General features: G+C 50.5%; 1 protein-coding gene across 2 annotated transcripts in view; it reads left to right on the top strand.

Moving 5' to 3' along the window:
* Window positions 1–18179, top strand: part of ZBTB7C (zinc finger and BTB domain containing 7C) — a gene marked incomplete at both ends in the record, with an annotated part of 102091 nt that overhangs the window by 24031 nt on the left and 59881 nt on the right. The window contains one exon of one of the 2 annotated variants that reach the window (XM_082302274.1): window positions 6560–6617. The exons of the other annotated variant lie outside the window; for it this stretch is intronic. Coding sequence (XP_082158400.1) covers window positions 6560–6617 — 58 coding nt within the window. The remainder of the gene's footprint in view (window positions 1–6559; window positions 6618–18179) is intronic. 2 annotated transcript variants of the gene reach the window in all.

Below are 18179 nucleotides of genomic sequence, written 5' to 3'. Positions count from 1 at the left end.
TTAGGAGCCTAATTATTTTTTCCCTTGTTAACCCTTGAGTGCAACCCATGCCTGGAGAAGCAAATGGTCAGCTCATGGCACGGGCTTAGCTGCGTGCTCCTTCCCTGCATTAAAAACTCACACCGTCTTCTCTGTAGGAGCTGCACGGTTTAAATTTCTGAAGGACAGCCAGATTAGGGAAATGACTTGGGGTACTCCATTGGAGCCTGCAAAAGGGCTTCAAACAGCTATGTTTTAAGCATGTTCCAGTGCAAGGAGGTTGGCTCAGCATCATGGGATGCTGGTGCTACCTCGATGGTAGCGTGTTTGGGGCGCCAGAGCTGCTGCACCTGAGGTCATGTCGTATTTGATAATATAATCATAGAATGGTTTGGTTTGGAGGGGACCTTTAAAGGCTGTCTGGTTTCATGCCCTGCCACAGGCAGGGACACCTTCCCCTATCCCAGGTTGCTCCAAGCCCTGTCCAGCCTGGCCTTGGACACTGCCAGGGATGGGGCAGCCACAGCTGCTCTGGGCACCGTCATTAAAAACCATGGTTCTGGCTACCCTTCATCCTGCTGGACACGGGATGAGCTGTCTCACAGAGATCCGAGGGCACATTTTCCATCTTGTTTTCCAACCTGACTCCTTCTCTTTTCATCCAGGCTGCCCAGGACAGGCAGATCCCAGCTGTGGTGCCCTGGTCTGCTCTCCCATCTGCTGTCAGCAGCACGTCATTGTGTTTCCTTGGAGAGCAAAGCGGGTGCCTGTGCATGTGATTTGGGTGAAAACACTGGCTGAGTGTGATTGAGGTTGTAAAGTTTATGAGATTCTGCGTTTTATGGTAAATTTTAAATTGACACTGCAATCAGGCGCATTAGGGTTTGTAAAGGAAAGTTGGTGTGATGTGTTGCAGAACACAAGGTGGCAATTTCCTCTCTTATATTGATCCTATCAACAGCAAAGAATGAAGCAGCTGCTTCTTGGAGGATTGGTTTTTTAATGCGTTCATTTTATGTAATTTGTAGAGTATTATTTATTATGTGGGGGTTTCCCCCCTTTGCTGCCTTTCCCTCTCCCCCCATTTCTAGAAGAGAGCAGCGCTGTCTTACCTACACTTCTCACCTGTAGATTTCCAAGCCCTTTCCAACCACAGCTGACACTGTTATTTCCATTCTCATACGGGAAGGGGAAAACTGAGCATTGGAGATTGGAAAGGATGTCAGCCTGAAGATGCAGCCAGGTCACTCCTCCTTCTGAGCATGATCCACCCACTCAGTTCTTTCCGAGCTGGGAGGGATGATGTGTCTCAGGGCGGGTTTTTTTTTTTGCTGGAAGGACCAGTTGCTGGCAATAAAAAAACCCCAGCAGTAATCATCCCAAACACTCTCCTAGGCAATGAAATGTCCATGTGTGCCAGGGCATGGCAGAAATGCCTTTTCAGAGTGTGTTTTCCATGTGGGACTTTCTGCGGGGACTTGGCTCCTGTGATTCTAGAGGGCATCTCCAGGGCACTGCCCTTTTTGAGGCAACACAGGCTTTCAGTGAAGCTCAGGAAGAGTCTGGGGAAGTCAAAGGCTCTTCAGGGCATATGAAGGAAATGGGCAGAGGCCACTGGGAGGAATGTGGGGGTCACCTGGGTATGAAAGGAGATGTGAGATGAGCTCTTCCCCAGGCTTAGACTCATTACAGCTGAATCACAGGAAATGTTTTTTTTATGATGTTTGGTTTTCAGATATGCCAAGAAGATTTAAAAACAACTGATTGCAAAAGTCATGGGCATTTAAAAGTGATATTTGATGGGGATTTCTTGAAGATGCTGTAATACAGCCTACTGTAACAGCATCTGCTTCCCAGATTAACAGAGGGTTTGCAAACAGCACTTGGGAAGCAACCTCCGAGATTATTTCAAAACTGCAGAACAGATTTGGTGAACGATTTATGACATGGATTTGCATATCAGTTGTTCTTTCTCCTTTCTTTGTCAAATTTATTTGTTTCAGTCCTGTTATGCAGGAGGCACATGAGCACTGGAGCCATCCTGGAATGTGGATGTGCCAGGATTGTGCTGCTCATCACAGCAGGGGCCTGAGAGAGCAGAGCTGCAGGGCATCCCCATCCCATGCAAATGGGTTTTATTTTGGAGCTGTAGAAACTTAGACCAGGAGCTGGAGGTAGGCTGCAGTGGGAGATAAAAATATTAACTTGGTGCCCAATCTCCTTTTAGAGTCAGTGGATGTTTGGCCGGTGGAGTCTGGAGGGTGTTTCACACTCCAAAATAGATACTGGAGTTTGGGTAACTAAACGGCTCACCCAAACCAAGCACCCAAATCGTGCCAACTGCATCCCCATGGGCTGCAGCAAGAGCTGGGGCAGCCACCACATATGTAGGTCACAATTCAGCTGCTGGGTGTGGCTGTCCATTTTTGCCCTAGGACACATTGCTTAGTCTCCATCTGTCAGTCAGGAGGGATGCAGGTCCAGGGTTTTGTCTGGCAAAGCCAGGCATGGGTCTGGGATAGCTTAGGGAGTCCAGTGTTGCAATGAGAACCTGCAGTAAGGCAAATAAAGCCAGGATCTACATGTGGGCACCACAGCTGAGATGCCTTAGTTGGAGCTGAATCCTGCCTGATGTGCCAGGGGCTGGTGCAGGTTTATCAGGATGTCCCTGAGGGTCACCCTGTGGCCTGGACACGGGGAAGGACATGTCTGTGGTCTGTGCTGGCTGTCAGCCCAGGGCAATCCTGTGCTTCAGGTGAGCTACATTACAGCTGCTGGCTGGTCAGGATTAGAGCATGGATGGCAGCCTTGGAAGTCCACTGGAAATACATGAGTGCTTGTTCTGTTGAGGGTAGGGCTGTTCTCAGTGCAGACACCCTGGAGAGAGCTCTGGTGGTCCTCAGCATGGACATGGACTTGTTGGAGTGAGTCCACGGAGATGCTCCAGGGCTGGAGCCCCTCTGCTCTGCAGCCAGCCTGGGACAGCTGGGGGTGTTCAGCTGCACAAGAGAAGGCTCCAGGGAGAGCTCAGAGCCCCTGGCAGGGCCTAAAGGAAGACTTAGAAGAAGGATGGGGACAAACTTCTCAACCAGGTGCGTTGCAATAGGACAAGGGGTGATGGTTTTAAACTGAAGGAGGATCAATTTAGATCAGCTGTTAGGAAGAGGTTTTTTTACAATGAATGTGGTAAACACCAGCACAAGTTTCCCAGAGAAGCTGTGGATGCCCCAGTCCTGGAAACCTTCAAGGTCAGTCTGGACAGGGTTCTGAGCTGCCTGCTCTAGTTGAAGATGTCCCTGCTCGTGGCAGGGGAGTTGAACTAGATGGCCTTTAAAGGCTCCTCCCAACCCAAACTGAGCTGTGATTCTGTGATAAAGGCTGTTTCTTTGCATGGGCTTGACCTCAAGAGCAGGACAAGCACTCCCCATCACCAGTTTATCTGGCAATCATCCTTCACAGCCCAGCAGCTCAGCCCAGCCAGGCGAGGGGGAGGTCAGTGTGCTGAAGAGAGGCAGAAGCTCCACTGCTGGCAACACGTGATGAGAGGAACAGCCCCGCGAGTGAGCTGAAGTGGCACGTCAGTGATGTATTCAGGGAGGGTGATTAGAAACCTGAATGTCATCTCCAGGAGGGCGTGTTCGATTCATTCTGCAAACCACCCCAAGAAGCTAAAAGGGACCTTATGGCTGAAGGGGAAGCCGCAGGCAAGCCTGGTGGATTTGTAGCTTCTCATCGCACGTGTGTTTCGGGAACGGGAGAATGAAGCCTGGTCTGCCCTCTGCAATACCCATCCTACTTTGGAAACTGCTACAAGGGCACCAGGGCATCTTCTGGTTCAGAGGGTGGATCGTGAATGTGTTTGTTCACAGCCACTCTTCTTTGAGGGTTAATGAAACTGTGATTCAGGTGCAGCCTTTTCGTAGCCCAGAAACTCCCATTTGTTGTCCTGTGAGAATTCTTCTGTTCCTCACACAGCGATTTGAATGGTGTTGAGGTGGAGTCATAGAATCACAGAATCATTTAGGTTGGAAAAGCCCTTCAAGAACATCAAGTCCAACTGTGCCCCAGCTCTGACAAGGCCACCACTGCCCCATGTCCCCAGGTGCCACATCCAGGGGTGGGGACTCCACCACTGCCTTGGGCAACCTGTGCCATCCTGGACAGCCCGTTCTGTGAAGAAATCTCTCCTCATATCCCATCTAAATCTGCCCTGGCTCAGGTTGAGGCCGTTCCCTCTGGTCCTATCACATGTGAGAAGACACCAACCCCCACCTGCCTCCAACCTGAGCTCCCCTGGCGGTGGGGAGCAGCTGCAGTGAAGGACCTGTGGAGAGGAGAAGGAGACTTTAGCTAGAAGTTAGAGCTGAAGCCCAGCGTTGCTCAAGGGAAATGTGGTGCCAGCCCCTGCCCTGGTGCCAGAGGGACGTTGTGCACCAACCCAAGCAAAGCTGATGAGCTTTGCCATGAAGCCAGGGTCCATTGCAGGATTTTTGCAGCCTCCCCTGTGAATTTTGCCTTAAACAAAGATGACGGTGCTGACCCAATGTGGGCATGTTGGCAGCGGCCTGCATTAAGCTCTTTGTGCCCTTGCTGATCACTTTTGTCTGTAGAGTGGCAAACGAGCCATTAGTCCTCGGTAGCAGTGGCTCCTTGTGAGTTAATGATCTGAACAGGGCCCTGGCTAAGGAAGGAGGTTGTGCTGGAGGGCACCAGCTCACAGCAGCTGGATGCTCTTGAAAGCACGTGGACTCATTAGCTGCAGGGAAGTCCCGTTCTTGGGGCTGATCATGGCCCTGGGACTGGCCTGCAGCCACTCTGTGCTCCACCACTCACATGTGCTCCATGCATTGCCTACTGCCTAAGTGTCCTCAGACTGCCTAAATGTCCTCACTCTGGTGGTTGTAGAAGCATGGGAAGGAAAATTAGAGGCCATCAGAAGGATTACCCTTCATGGTTTTGCTCTGTTCCTTGAGTGTATGTGCACAAGAGTTATTTACCAGTGAAATAGATTTGGTAGGGTGATCACAGCCTGTTGGTTTCTCCATCCTGGGACAGTCATCCAGGTGTCAGCCTGACTTGGAAAATGTTGTTGACACTTTCCCATGAAAATAATGAGAATTAGAATCCCATGAAGGCTGAATCAAGATCAGTGGCTCTGTCTAAAAGCTGGGAGAGGGATCCCAGTTGCTTCTCTGTATCATGAGTAATGGGAAATAGTGCTGGTGGACCCTACACTTGTAAACCCATTCAAGGGCTGCCTGGAGAAGTAAAAGAGATGCTTGGGTGATTGATTCAGTCAGAACCTCTTGGAGAACCTGGGAAAAGAAGGCAGTGTCTCCATCTCCAGCTGCCCCATGGTGACAAGTGTTTCCTCACCTTGATTTCAACCGTCTCATGTAAAATGGAGAGACTGCACGCAGTGAGTGGCTGTTCCTTGCTTTGCACACCACTAAGCCTTGGCAGGGAGATCCTGTTTCCCTTGCAGCTTCCATGAGCAAGAGGGAACCTCTTGACCCTGGCCAGGACTCGGGTACAAACCCAGGTTTAAGGATGGGTGTGAGCTGGTGGTGCCATTTTAAGGAAAATACCCCAGATCATGGCTTCTTTGGCATGCAATACTCTGTTTCCATCTGACTGCTGAGCCACAGGAACATTTTCCACCTGAGCACTCCTACATCTTATATGTCCAGTCCTGTAATAGCCACAATGGTCTTCCTCTGTGTCCTCACCCAGGAGAAGGCCGGGGCCACCCTTCCAGGCTGTCATAGGGGGACTCAGGACCCTGTTGATACGATGGCTGCCTGCTGGCAGGGGTCTCACACCTTGAGATTGTTCTGAAGTGGAGTAAAGTACCCTAAAACATCCTTCTGCTGATCTCTGTCATCAGCCCTGAGTCCTGCCCACCTCCAGCCAAGCAACCAGGCCTCCCACACAGCTTCTGGAAGTGCAAGCCCTGGTCTCCATCATTTGCAAGTGCAAGTGGTGGCCAGGAGCTTCTGTAGAGCTCCATTTCTCCAGAAGGTTTTCCCAAGCTAGGAGGGACAGGGGACTTTCATGGGCAGAGCTGGGGGGATGCTGCTCATACACCTTCCCTCTGCACACCCCAGCATTTGCAGAATTTGTTTGCAGGTACTGCTGGAGGTACCACCGAGCTATCACTGGTAACTGAACTGTGGGCGTAGGAAGCCCCGGGAAGTTGATAATCCCAAGGGGACCAAAGTGTAATGTTTATCTGTGGGGTGGGATGGGTGAAGCAGCCCAAAGCTGCCTCAGTGTGATCTGTTCCTGGGGTGTTCATCTCCCAGCTGTCACTGGAGATGTGATACAGTGGGAGGATGGGGTGGGCTTCCACCTCCATGGCACGGCGTTGCCAGGTGATGTTGTGACACAGGGAAGGGTGGTGAGCAGGTGAACTGACCGTGGAAGCACGTGTGGTGGGAGAGCAGGAGCAGGCCTGGCTCCGAGTTTTCTCATCGTCCCGGCAAGGCTTCTCCAGAGCCAGCCCTTCTTAACCACATAATCAGTCCTGGATCTGATGAGGGGTTTTGTTTTGTTTTTTTCCCTTCCTGTTTTTCCTTAGGAGATGGTCAGAAGAGCGAAAGGAGCATCACGATTTTGAAACAAAACCAAGGGTACTGGTGAGTACACACCAGGCTGAGCCTTGTGGGGAGAGCTGGCAAGCAGGATGCAAACCTGGGCGTACTGTGTGGTTGTCCTGATACCTTTCTGGGGTCTTGGGGTTCTGATCTGCTCTTTAGTTACTGAGATTTCCTGTGGGAGAGCAGGTAATTTGTTGTGTTAATGGATCAGCACAAATCATCTTTACTACGATTCTCTGCTGTTGTCAGCGACCAAACCTCTAATTGCTCTTCCTGTAAATCCGTGGAAGATGCTCTCATCACTATGTGTGTTCTCAGTGCTGAGTGCTGGAAGGAGCAGGCGGCAGATATGCTGGCAGCTGCACAGGAGTGCACCGAGCAACAATATTTGTTAATGCTTGGAGTGCTTTTGGCTGTTGTTGTGCTTGGCCCCGTTCGGACCGAGTCGTGGGTCTACGATCTGGGTGGCATTTCAAGGTCCTCTCCAGACCTGTTTTCTGCAGCTGTCACACAGGAGGCTGTGACTTGGATGTTTGCCTAGAGGTCTTGAACAGGAAGAAAGGAGAATCCTTTTTTTATCTGGTTCAGATATGCCAGAGCCAGACCCTGAGCTCATGTTTTTGAGCTGAGATATTTTGCACTGTGTCAGGTGGGAGGCTGGGTTTTTTTCCACCATCTTCTCGTGAGCAACTTCCTAGTTTGCACTGGCCAAACCCTCAGCAGAGCCATGCTGTGAGTCCCTGCCCGTTCCCATCCCTCAGGGACCAAGTTCCCACATCTTTCCTCTGTGCCTGTGTGATGGGTCTGAGGAGCATCTTGGTGCTGGTTTATCACAGAATTGTAGAACCATGGTTTGGGTTGGAAGGGACCTTAAAGCTTTTCCAGTCCCACTCCCTGCCATGGGCAGGGACACCTTCCACTATCCCAGGGTGCTCCAAGCCCTGTCCAGCCTGGCCTTGGACACTGCCAGGGATCCAGGGGCAGCCACAGCTGCTCTGGGCACCCTGTGCCAGGCCCTGCCCACCCTCATCATAAAGAATTTGTTTCTTACATCTTTCTTTCATCTCTGCTGTAGCCTGGACTACTGGAGCAGTGCTGGTGGAGGTTGGATCATGGGGAGATGCACATTTTTAAGACACACCTGAGTTCCTATAGTACAGTTTGGGTGCAGATGAAGGGAGAAGCTGACACAATGTGGTTTCAGGAAGTAATCTTCAGACATTCAAAAACAGAGGGGCCCTTTATAGTTAGTGGGGATGTTTTTATACCATGTTACATCTGATCCAGTTTGGGCAGCACCTGAGGATGAGCAGAAGCCCATCCCTCTTCGCTGGCTGCAAGAGCAGCCCAGGTGAGGGGATTGTGTGTCTGCAGGTTCATCTCCTGACAAGGCAGCCAGGGAGGGTGCTAAGACCCTGCTTTCCCCCAACACCCCTGCCGGCAGAAGAGCCTGAGAAGGGGTGCTTTGTTCCCGGGCATCATCCCTGACTCCAAAACAGGTTCCAATCAGTGCCTGGAGCACAGACTAAACTTCTCTCTGTCTCCCACACCTCCTACTGCTTCCCTGCTGCCTCTCTGCAATCAGCTAGACAATAAATCCAGACTGTCTTCCTGCAAGCAGCAACCCTTACTCCTGTAAACAAGGCAGTGTGGAAGGCCACTGGCTGCAGAGCTGAGTGCCATCACCAGCCTGGGGTGGTGAACGTGCTTCCCTCCCCAGGGACCTCTTGCACCCATCTGCTCCCAAATTCCAGCTGTGCTTCCCCTCCATGCCCCCCAGTCTCCTGGCAGAGATGGTGATGAGTGTGTATCTGAGGCACCGGGTATTTAATCGTGCTGGCTTTCCAGACTTATACCAGAGAGGGTTTGGCCCCCTGAGCTCCAGCAATCCTGAAGTGATCCAGCTTATTAAACATCTGCTTGTGCTGTCTTTAGCATTAAATAATTGGTTCCTCAGCATATTTGAGTTGGAGGGTATTTAATAATCCTGTGAACTATCCATCAGGCTCTATTATCATCCCTGCACTCCTGTGCCAGCTGCCTCGTGTCAGCTCTGCCTGGGGTTTACAAATAGATTTCGTTTCTCCTTCAGTTTTGCTTCTTTTCTTCTGTCTCTCTCTCTCAAAGGAGCTGTTTCAGGCTCCTTAAAAATTTGTGCTGACACCCCCATCAGCATCTTTCTGCTGGCTTATGAGTGATGGGTCCCATCCTCGTGCTGCCTCCGCTCCTGATGGGGTCCCCAAGCAAAAACTCTTCATTTACCTCAAAAGGAATAGAATTGTTGTCTTGACTGAAAGGATTTCCACCTGCAAACCGATAAATCTTCACGTTGTTTGAGTTTTCTTATCAGCTCAGAGGATTTGTAGGATGTACAATGATGAGTTGTCAGCTTGATGACTTGTCTGCCCTCTGGCAGACCAGCAAGGCACCACTCACGTGTGGGGCACAAACCATGTATGTCCTGATGGTATTTAATAAGGATGCTTATGAGGGCTCCTAAAAAGCCTCCTAGCCAGGTGGGTAACGTGAGAGCTGAGAATAGAGTAGAGTAGAAGAGAATAGAGTAGTTTGGGTTGGAAGAGACCTTCAAAAGACATATTGTCCAACGCCCCTGCAATAAGCAGGGACATCTTCAACTAGACCAGGTTGCTCAAGGCCCTGTCCAGTCTTGATCATATTATTTTTGGTACCTGTTGCTGCTACTGCCGTGCCAGCTATGGGAGAGATGCTCAGCATCCTTCAAAAGTCAGGCTTGTGCTCACCTCTCTGGGTCTGCAGCGTCCTGGACAAGGTGGATGGGTTGGGAGATTATATCCTTGTGGATCTGATTTGCTTTTAGAGCTAATCCTAAAATCACACACACCAGGGCCGGGGGCTGCAGATGCATATTTCCCATTTTTACAGGCTTTGGAGGTGCTGCTGGATGTTTTGCCGGTATCAGGGAAGACATTGCTGGGTTTTACTCATGCGAGGTGAACTTCTTCCTTTGTATACAGCTTCAGAAGTGGCCTCTGCAGTGGAATGTTGGGGTTATCAAGGCTGGTCTCAGGCTGACAGGATGGGATTGCAGGTCATACCAAGGTGTAGCACTGGGGCAGGCAAGGGGAGTCAGAAAAACAGGACCTGTCTCTTTTATGAGCATCTCCCCATATGGTCTGAACACTTGTTTTCTGACTTGTTGTAGAGGCGTCTTTTGCTCCTAGGGTATAGAACATGAAAGGCAAATTCCTGCAGCTTCAGCCCATTTAGGAACTCTCCAGCACATACGTTAAATTTCAGCCCTGCATTTCTAGATTGCCCTTTAAAAAATCTTTCCCAGTTCTAACCTGTCAAGAGGAGATTGATAAGAGGAGATTAATATCCTAAAATAGCCAGCTGGTACTTCTGTAAAAACATGTCAGTGCGATTGTCTAAAGGACAAAACCACGGTATTTTGTACCGAAATGTGTTTGCTTTTGCAATAACAAGTTTCACTTTGCATCCCTTCCCTGGGTCCACTGTATTGTTGGACAGGGGCCATCACTTAAGTGAGCTTGATGTATAAAGAGGAAAAAACAGGGTGAAAAAACCTATAAACGGGGTAAATTATTATGGAACAGGGTAAATTATTATGGAACAAGAGGTATTAACAAGAAGTTAACACGTGGCTGATGCTGGATGGTGTAAAGTGATCCAGCGAAGTCCACCTACCTTCAGCAGAGGCAGAGACCTGCTTTTCTGAGACATTTGCAGTGTTTTAAAGCCCACAAATTCTGCTTGTCCAGAAGACGTGACAGCGCTCCGGTGTCACCGTAAGACAAAAACCTCCCTGATTCCTGCGCCTGTGCCCTAATGTCATTACTTCCCTTCTTTTGCAGATCCGCATAATGACATTCATGGTCACACACGCACACAAAAATACTTTATATAAAGAAAATGAATCTGGCTTCAGCCGGCTCTCGCCTTCTGCTGCGGTTACCTCCAGACCCCGGCTCGCCCAGGGTGAAATGAAAAGGGGAGTTAATGTGGCGGGGTCATTTCTCACTGCTGAATTGGTCAGCCGTCTACAGAGCCAATTTCTGCAGCTTTTCAGTGGCGTGGCAGACCCCTGGGTAATATTTGCCTGAATAGAGCCCTAAGTGTTTAAGCTGTATTGCTAGGAATGGCTGTTTTATCCTATGCATCTGAGATTTCAACTCATCAGACATGAAGCAGGTCAAGACTCTCATGCCATTGTGTGCATTATAGCGAACAGAACAGAATATGCTTGATAAAAGGGAGGACTTAAAAGAAATGCTTCTTTAGACCTGAAACTTTCAAGTCCCACAATGCATCAAAGACCCCTCGTATAGACTTTGAAAGGGGTGAAAGGCATTACCTAATATTCGGAGGAAATGAATAATAAAGCATCCCAAGTGCCTGGAAACTAATTTAGGAGTGCACGCTGCACTGTATTGCCTCTGCTGGATTTGCTCCCCAGAAGAGTTGCTAACAAAAGGTTTAAAAAAAATAAAATAAAATGGCGTTTGGCGACCAACTTTTCTGCCTTGAAATGCCCCCTTTTTTGTAATGTTTCCCGGTAAGAGTTACTTATGAAAAGATGAAATACAGCCTGTGCTGCAAACACCGGGTCTCAAATGAATCTCGGGAGCCCGTAAGGTTTCCCACCATTCTCCTCCCCACCGCAGCCTTTTGTTCCTTCATGTTGAAAGCACTGCTTGCAGGATGCTTGCAGGATGCCCAGGCACTACCTGCTCGTGGAGTTTAGTCACATCTTAGGAAAAAAGAAAAAAAAAAAATCAACCTATTTCTGTGGCCTTTGCTTTTGTTCCAGCAAAACCACCTTTGTGTAAAGCCAGGGCTGCTCTGTTGGTGACCTGTGGCTCCTTGCAGCTGGAGCTGAGAGCTGGGTACCCTGCTGAAGGTACCAGGTGTGTTTCTGGCATCCCCATGGATGCTGGAGGTGCTCTTTGGAGTTTATGGTTTAGTAAACTGTTTAGTTTGGAAAGGACCTTAAAGCTTATCTAGTTCTAAACCCCATGCCACGGGCAGGGACACCTTGCCATTACCCCAGATTGCTCCAAATCCCCATCCAACCTGGCCTTTCCAGAGGTTTCTTGCCATTGCTGCTTCTGAGATGCAGTGGCTCCTAATGCAGTGGTCTCTAAGGCTCCCATGGGATTTGGGAGCTGCAGAGCTTGTGTGGGCTCAGCCTCTGCCTTGTGTCATGAGATGAGTGTGGCTGGTGGGACATCCACCCCACTGGGATTGGTGGGAGAGGCCTGATGGCTCTGGGAGTATGGGATTCAGCAGAGGGGAAGTTTTGATTGCAAGGATAACCTGTTTCAGAGCAAAGAATAAAACCTTGTGGCATGCAGACTTTCTTCAAATGCCCTGAAGTTTTGGGAGATGAGGACAGCTGGGCAAGGATGTTTGGGCAAGAGGGGCTCTGCTGTCCTGCTTGCTGTGCCCTTGCCCATCCCCTCTGCCTGTGTTCGTCTCATTGAGCTCTGTTTTTACCATCTGTGGAGATCAGTTAAATTTGAGTGCTTTCTTACCTGCTTCTCCCTCAGGCCACGATTAATTGAGGGCAGGAGGGCGGGCAGGAGTGCTCAGGAAATACTTACAAGAAGGAGGGGATGTTAATGGGCGAGCAGGGCTGGACCAGTGGGGGATGGAGATGATGGGCAGTGGTGATGGGGGCTGTGAATCTCCCCCTTTTTTTTTTTTTCCTCAGTGACCAGGGATGATTAAAACCTCAGCTCTGTGTCCAAAAGAGTTAAATCTGGACTTCTACCCCCATAAAACTCCTGGTGCTGGGGCTGCTGTTTCAGTGGAACCTTATGAAGTGGGAGAAAAATGGGATATTGGGATGGGGGAGGATGCCTGTGAGTTACAGATCACTGCAAGGTAGGGGGAAGGAGAACTTTAACAAAATAATGTTTTCTCTTATCAGAGGACAACCCAGCAGTCCCATTAGGCTGGGACCATTTATTTTAGTTACCAGTTTTCAGAGAGGCAGTGGATGCCCCATCCCTGGCCGTGCTGGAAGGGACTTGGAGCACCGTGATCTGGTGGAAGGTGGCCCTGCTCATGGGAAAGGGGCTGGACTAGATGGCCTTTAATAGTTCCTTTCCAGCCCAAGACATTCCATGTTTCTGTGGATCTGTCCAGCAGTTCTCCATTGCACCCTTCCTGACCAGGGTGAGTGCAGTCATTGGTTCAGGGCACTGATGGTCTCAGCCACAAAGCCCCCCTGGGTGGATGAGGCACAAGCAGTGGTGTACAGGGGTGACACACAAGCCCCAAGCCTTTCCACCACCATTTTTCCTTAACACTGGAGAGCCAGGTGACCAAAGCCTGACCCATCTTTGATAAAACAATAATCAGAGACCTGGATGATTTCTCATGGAAAGGAAACCTGGCAACCCTGCGAGGGGAGTCTCATGCCCTGTCTTAATGATACATCAGTGTCCAGGGAGTTTTTAGTCTTGTGCTTGGGTTTTATGATCCATGTTACTTCTCTTTTAATTTTTATTGCTTGGCTTTAGTTTTTGATACAGTGCTGGAAGCACCTTGGTGGGCAGGGATGACTCCCTTAGCACTGGCTGTCACCTTGTGGCTTGACCCACATTTCAGGGAGGAGCAGAGGGGCCAGACATGGGCTTGACAGCCCTTTGATGTGGTGACACCCCTGCCTGTGTCAGCCTGTGCCTGCCAGCACTGCGGGCTGAGGGGCTGGCCTTGCTGATCATGCCCGTGGTGGGGGCTGCTTTCTCCTGAGCTTCAAGCAGAGCGTGGCAGGACATGATCTTTTCCCCTGCAGAACATCTCGTTCAGGGGGTCTGTGACCCGTGCTCAGGTTCCTAGGACATTGCTGAGCCAGGAGAGCCAGGTGAGGCACTGCTGCTGGCTGGTGCTGGTTTCTTCCTCCCAGCAGATCAGGCGAGGTTTGCTTCCCTTCTGTGTGGGTCACCCTTGCTGTAGTTCTGCTTCTGGCTTGCTACCCATTGCAGAGAGAAATAAAATCTTCTCTAACATCATTATGATAGATAAAGGTAGTAAAATGTGGAAAACCAGGAGGTTTGTCTGGGGAACTTTAACATTTCAGGAGCACAGGGGATCAGCCACGCTCTCGTGAGCTGGACCCTTACAATTCTCCCTGTTGTGCTGGTGGCTCTTGTCTCAGAATACCTCTGGATAAGATGAGCTGTCAGGGGAGGCAAAGGGAAGGGATTTATTTAGCCTGACTGGGAAGCTGGCACTGTCCAGGCTTTATGGTAATGGGGTGACTTATGTTAAGGAGATAGTCGGGCTGCACTGGTTGGCATCTCAGTGTGAAGGGACACCTGCCCTGGGTGTCCCCTGGGGCTCCCTCCATGCCAGCTGATAACCCATGTCATTGAGGAGAGGTTTTACTCCTGGCTGCTTGGCATTTCTGCTCGCTGCTCCGGGACAGATCCAAACCCCACCGGCGTCAGGAGAGATTTTCTCTGGCTTCGGCTGGCTCCGTCCTCCCAGAGAGAAGACGTGACACAACTTCTGTGTAGCGGTTTATTCCTGGTGACAAGTTCACCTTCCCCAGTGACCTTTCACACCGCTGAATGGGATGCTGGTGCCCTCCCAGGCAGCCCAAGAGCAGGGCTGTCAGAGCTGGGGAGCTTGCATGCCATTGAGAGAAACCCTCCCCTCAGTACCCAAGGGACCTGAGTGCTGGTTCAAAAGGTTGCAAAGCACTGTCAGCTCCTGTTTGGGGCTGCTGTGCTGAAGGGAGATCCTGCCAAGGAGGTCACAGGCTGAATTTGGAGCGATTGTGGTTTGAAATGATCTTTCAGGTTTGTCAGCCCTGTCAGAATTCAGCTTGTGTAAGAGCAGCCAGAAGTTTGGGGTGCATGGGGCTGAGTAACCACCCCAAGGAGGGGTGTGCTTGCAGGTGACACCGCTGGGCCCTGGGCCTTCCCCAGCAAGGCAGTGCCCCAGTTCATCTGCAGCAGGTGGTGAAATGCAGGTGGCCACAGGAAAGGAAGGAGCAATGACATCAACCACAGCATTGAGTCTGCCACTGTGCTGAGGTCCTTCTGACAGCAGCAATGTGGTCAGCGTCCATCCGTCCGTCCATCCGTCCATCCATCCATCCATCCATCCATCCATCCATCCATCCATCCTTCCATCAAACCTTGCCTCCATCCATCCGTCTGCTCACACAGTTTCCAGACCATGGGTGTCCTTCCCCATGCATGTGCCTCCCTCCTTTCCCTCTTCTCCTGATCAGATCTGACATTTGCTCATGTCCACAGGGGAGGCCTCGTGGACTTCCACGGCTCAGGGTGAAGCTTGCTGTGCTTGTCTTCCACCAGCATTTGAAATCCAACCAGCTCATGAATGCTCTTGCTCCAGGTTTCTTTATCGAAACACTTTGTAAATAAAATTAGAATACCAAAGCAGCAGAGCCTAGCAAAAAGTAAGGGCGAGTATTTCTTGGGATGGAAAACTATCCTCAACCAAGCAAAAGCCTAATTTATTCTGGTGAAGCAGAGAGAGTCCAGCAGCCTCCCTTTTGTTGTGCAGTTCGCAGGTACTGCTATATTCACACCTGAAATCTTTTGCTGAAAGTTTGGCATCATTTCTTCCCCTTTTGATCAGAGAACTGCTAGATTCAAAGTGGCTTCATCCTTGCTGGCTCTGTAAGAGCTAATTCCCACAGCTACCACAGAGGTGGCATCATCGGGCTGGGAGCTGCAGCCTGCATTTCATCTCCTACCAGGAGTCCCATCCGTCAGTGGGAGCTGCAGTTCTCCCCTGCTAACAAAATTATTTATTTTGTCCTGTCATTAAGGATATTCATGCAGCAGAAATGGGAATGATCTCTGCTTTGTGAGCTTTAGAAGCCCATTTTGTATTTGTCTTGGTGGTAGAGGAGCAGTAAAGAGCTCTGTGATCTTGCCTGTTACGATAAGTGAGTTTTGGAAGAGGTTTTCTGTCTGATACTCTGTCTAAAAGCGTGGGGAAATGCCATTCTAAAGGCTGTTAAAACACAATTGCTCACTGATTTACACCGTCAAGGAGTGCCTCTTTACTGGGAGATGTACACTGAATAAAAGCAGTTCAAGTGGTGCTTTTAATAAATAGATAATGGAACAGCATTTTATCTTCTGCTTTAATCCGTTATGTTAGCATAGGGTAGTGTATCCTTCTGATAGATTTTGAGATAGCAGAAACTGCCAGTCAAACCACTTCCCTTCTGTGTCTTTGAAGAGAAATTGCACCCTGGTGAAGGGTACTGGGTTCTCAGTGGACTGGGATCTTTCTCCCATGGATGGGTTTGGTTGGGTCTCACTGGGTCGGCGTTCGAGGCACTGATCTTGGACTCATGAGTGTCATAGAGTATCTTGTGTGTCCAGGGAAGGGAATGGAGCTGGGAAGGGGCTGGAGCCCCAGGAGCGGCTGAGGGAGCTGGAAAGGGGCTCAGGCTGGAGCAAAGGAGGCTCAGGGGGGACCTTGTGGCTCTGCACAAGTCCCTGACAGGAGGGGGCAGCCAGGGGAGGTTTAGGTTGGATATTAGGGAAAATTCCTTCATGGAAAAGGGTTGTTCAGCCCTGGCACAGCTGCCCAGGGCAGTGGTGAAGTCCCCATCCCTGGAGGGATTTAAAAGCTGTGTGGATGTGGGACTGGGGGACATGGGTCAGTGGTGGCCTGGGCAGTGCTGGGGAATGGTTGGATCCGGTGGTCTTGGAGGGCTTTTCCAACCTAAACAATTCTGTGGTTCTAAATTGGAAGGAACCCATAAGGATCATCAAGTCCAAGTTGCCACTCCATGCAGGACTATCCAAACATAGGAGCATCATCCAAATGCTCCTTGGACTCTGTCAGGCTTGGGGCCATGATCACATCCCTGAGGAGACTGTTCCAGTGCCTGACCACCCTCTGGGTAAAGAGCCTGTTCCTGATTTCCAGCCTGAAATCTCTCTGTTGCAGCTTCATTCCATGATGGCTTTGGCCATGGGGCTGTTGCCTTGCTGGGTGGCAACACCCATTCTTCACATCCTAAATGCCATGTGGGGTTCTCTGTAGCCCCCAGCTCCCATGGGTTTAGTGGGGAGGGTGTGGAGCCACAGGGAAGGAGGTTCCGTGGAAAGCTCCTCTCTAAGCCCTTGGGCTTCTCTAGAGGCACTGGGTCTCTGGGGCTGAGTGCCTTGAAGCTAAAGGAGCTGTTGGCTGCTTGGTTAGGAAAGAAACAGGACACTCTGGGAGGCAGGAAAAAGGTCATTTATCCTGTTGCTGCTCATCCTTGTTAATTCATTGTTTCCGTTGAAAACCCTGCACTTAGCTGCTTCATGAATGAACCCAGTGTCTGTGCCTCCAAAAACAACTTGGCTTGGAGAAAAATAAGACCTCCTTTCACCTCCTCTCTGCTTTGCTGTGTTTTTTCCCCCCTTGTTTTCTTCCACTCACATCCATCCTGCCTGGGTGGCAGTCCCAGTTTGTCCCCGTGGAGCGGGGCTGGAGCCCAGGGGCTGGAATCCCAGAATGGTTTGGGCTGGAAGGGGCCTTAAAGCTCATCTTGTTCCACCCCCTGCCATGGGCAGTGACACCTTCCACTATCCCAGACTGTCCCAAGCCCTGTGCAGCCTGGCCTTGGACACTGCCAGGGATCCAGGGGCAGCCTCAGCTGCTCTGGGCAACCTGTGCTGGTGTTTGTCAGCATAAAGGATTTCAGCCCAGGAGCTGCTCCCTGAGCACAGGAGTCCCCTCTGTGGGTGAGGTTTGCTGGGACTGGGACTGCAGGGGTGCTCCCAAGCCAAAGGGGATGGGAAAACTTGAAGGAGAGCTCTGGAGAAGGGGAAGTGACTCAGCTGCATGGCAGGAGAGACTGTCAGGGAGGAAGGGTGGGTAGGGAGATCCAGATAGAATGGGGAGGCTTAGTGTGGGGGGCAGAGGGGCTGGAGGGTGACCTGGATGCTGGGATGGGGCCGAGGCATGGCCCAGCTGTGGCAGCTGTGGTGAGCAAAGCCTCTTCCAGTGATTGCCTGGGTGTGGAAGGGCAGATGGAGCAGAGGAAAGGTCTCTGCACAGTGGTAGCCGGTCTCCTAATGCCCTTTAGCAGCTGGAATGGAGCAGACCTGGCACCACATCAACAGTGAGCTCTCCAAGGACCATCTGTGAGCCAAGGGCAATGAGAACAATTACCAGCCAGAGGAAAAAATCACTGAGAGGGAGGCTGGAAAAAGCTGTGGGGGAGGCTTAGAGCCAAACAGAGGCAGGGAGAAGGGGATCTCTAAACTAATGAGTGGCCAGAGAGCGTACACTGTCTGATCTCCCTATCTCATAACACAGGGTCTGTTTAAGGAAGCAGCTGTGTCCATGAGAAAGTGTTTTGCCCTTGGGTTGAGTCTGTGAAAGTGGCTGCCAGGGGACACCTCCAAAGCCGGGAGTTTAACACTCAGATAAGGCTTGGATGTTGTTTGGGAGTGGTAACGAAAACAAGAGCTGTAAATGAGACCTGGAAGAGTGATTACTCTTTATTCGGGGGTTTAAAGCAATCTTGAGCTTGTTGGAGTTGAGAGAGCACCTTCTTGGAAGCACAGCTGGGGTTTGGTGCATCAGCCTGTGGGTGTTGGGCTG

This window comes from Coloeus monedula (assembly GCF_965178545.1).
Source record: "Coloeus monedula genome assembly, chromosome: Z".
NCBI lineage: Eukaryota > Metazoa > Chordata > Aves > Passeriformes > Corvidae > Coloeus > Coloeus monedula.
The sequence above is the reverse complement of the archived record's forward strand: the minus strand, read 5'-3'. Positions and strand labels throughout refer to the sequence as shown.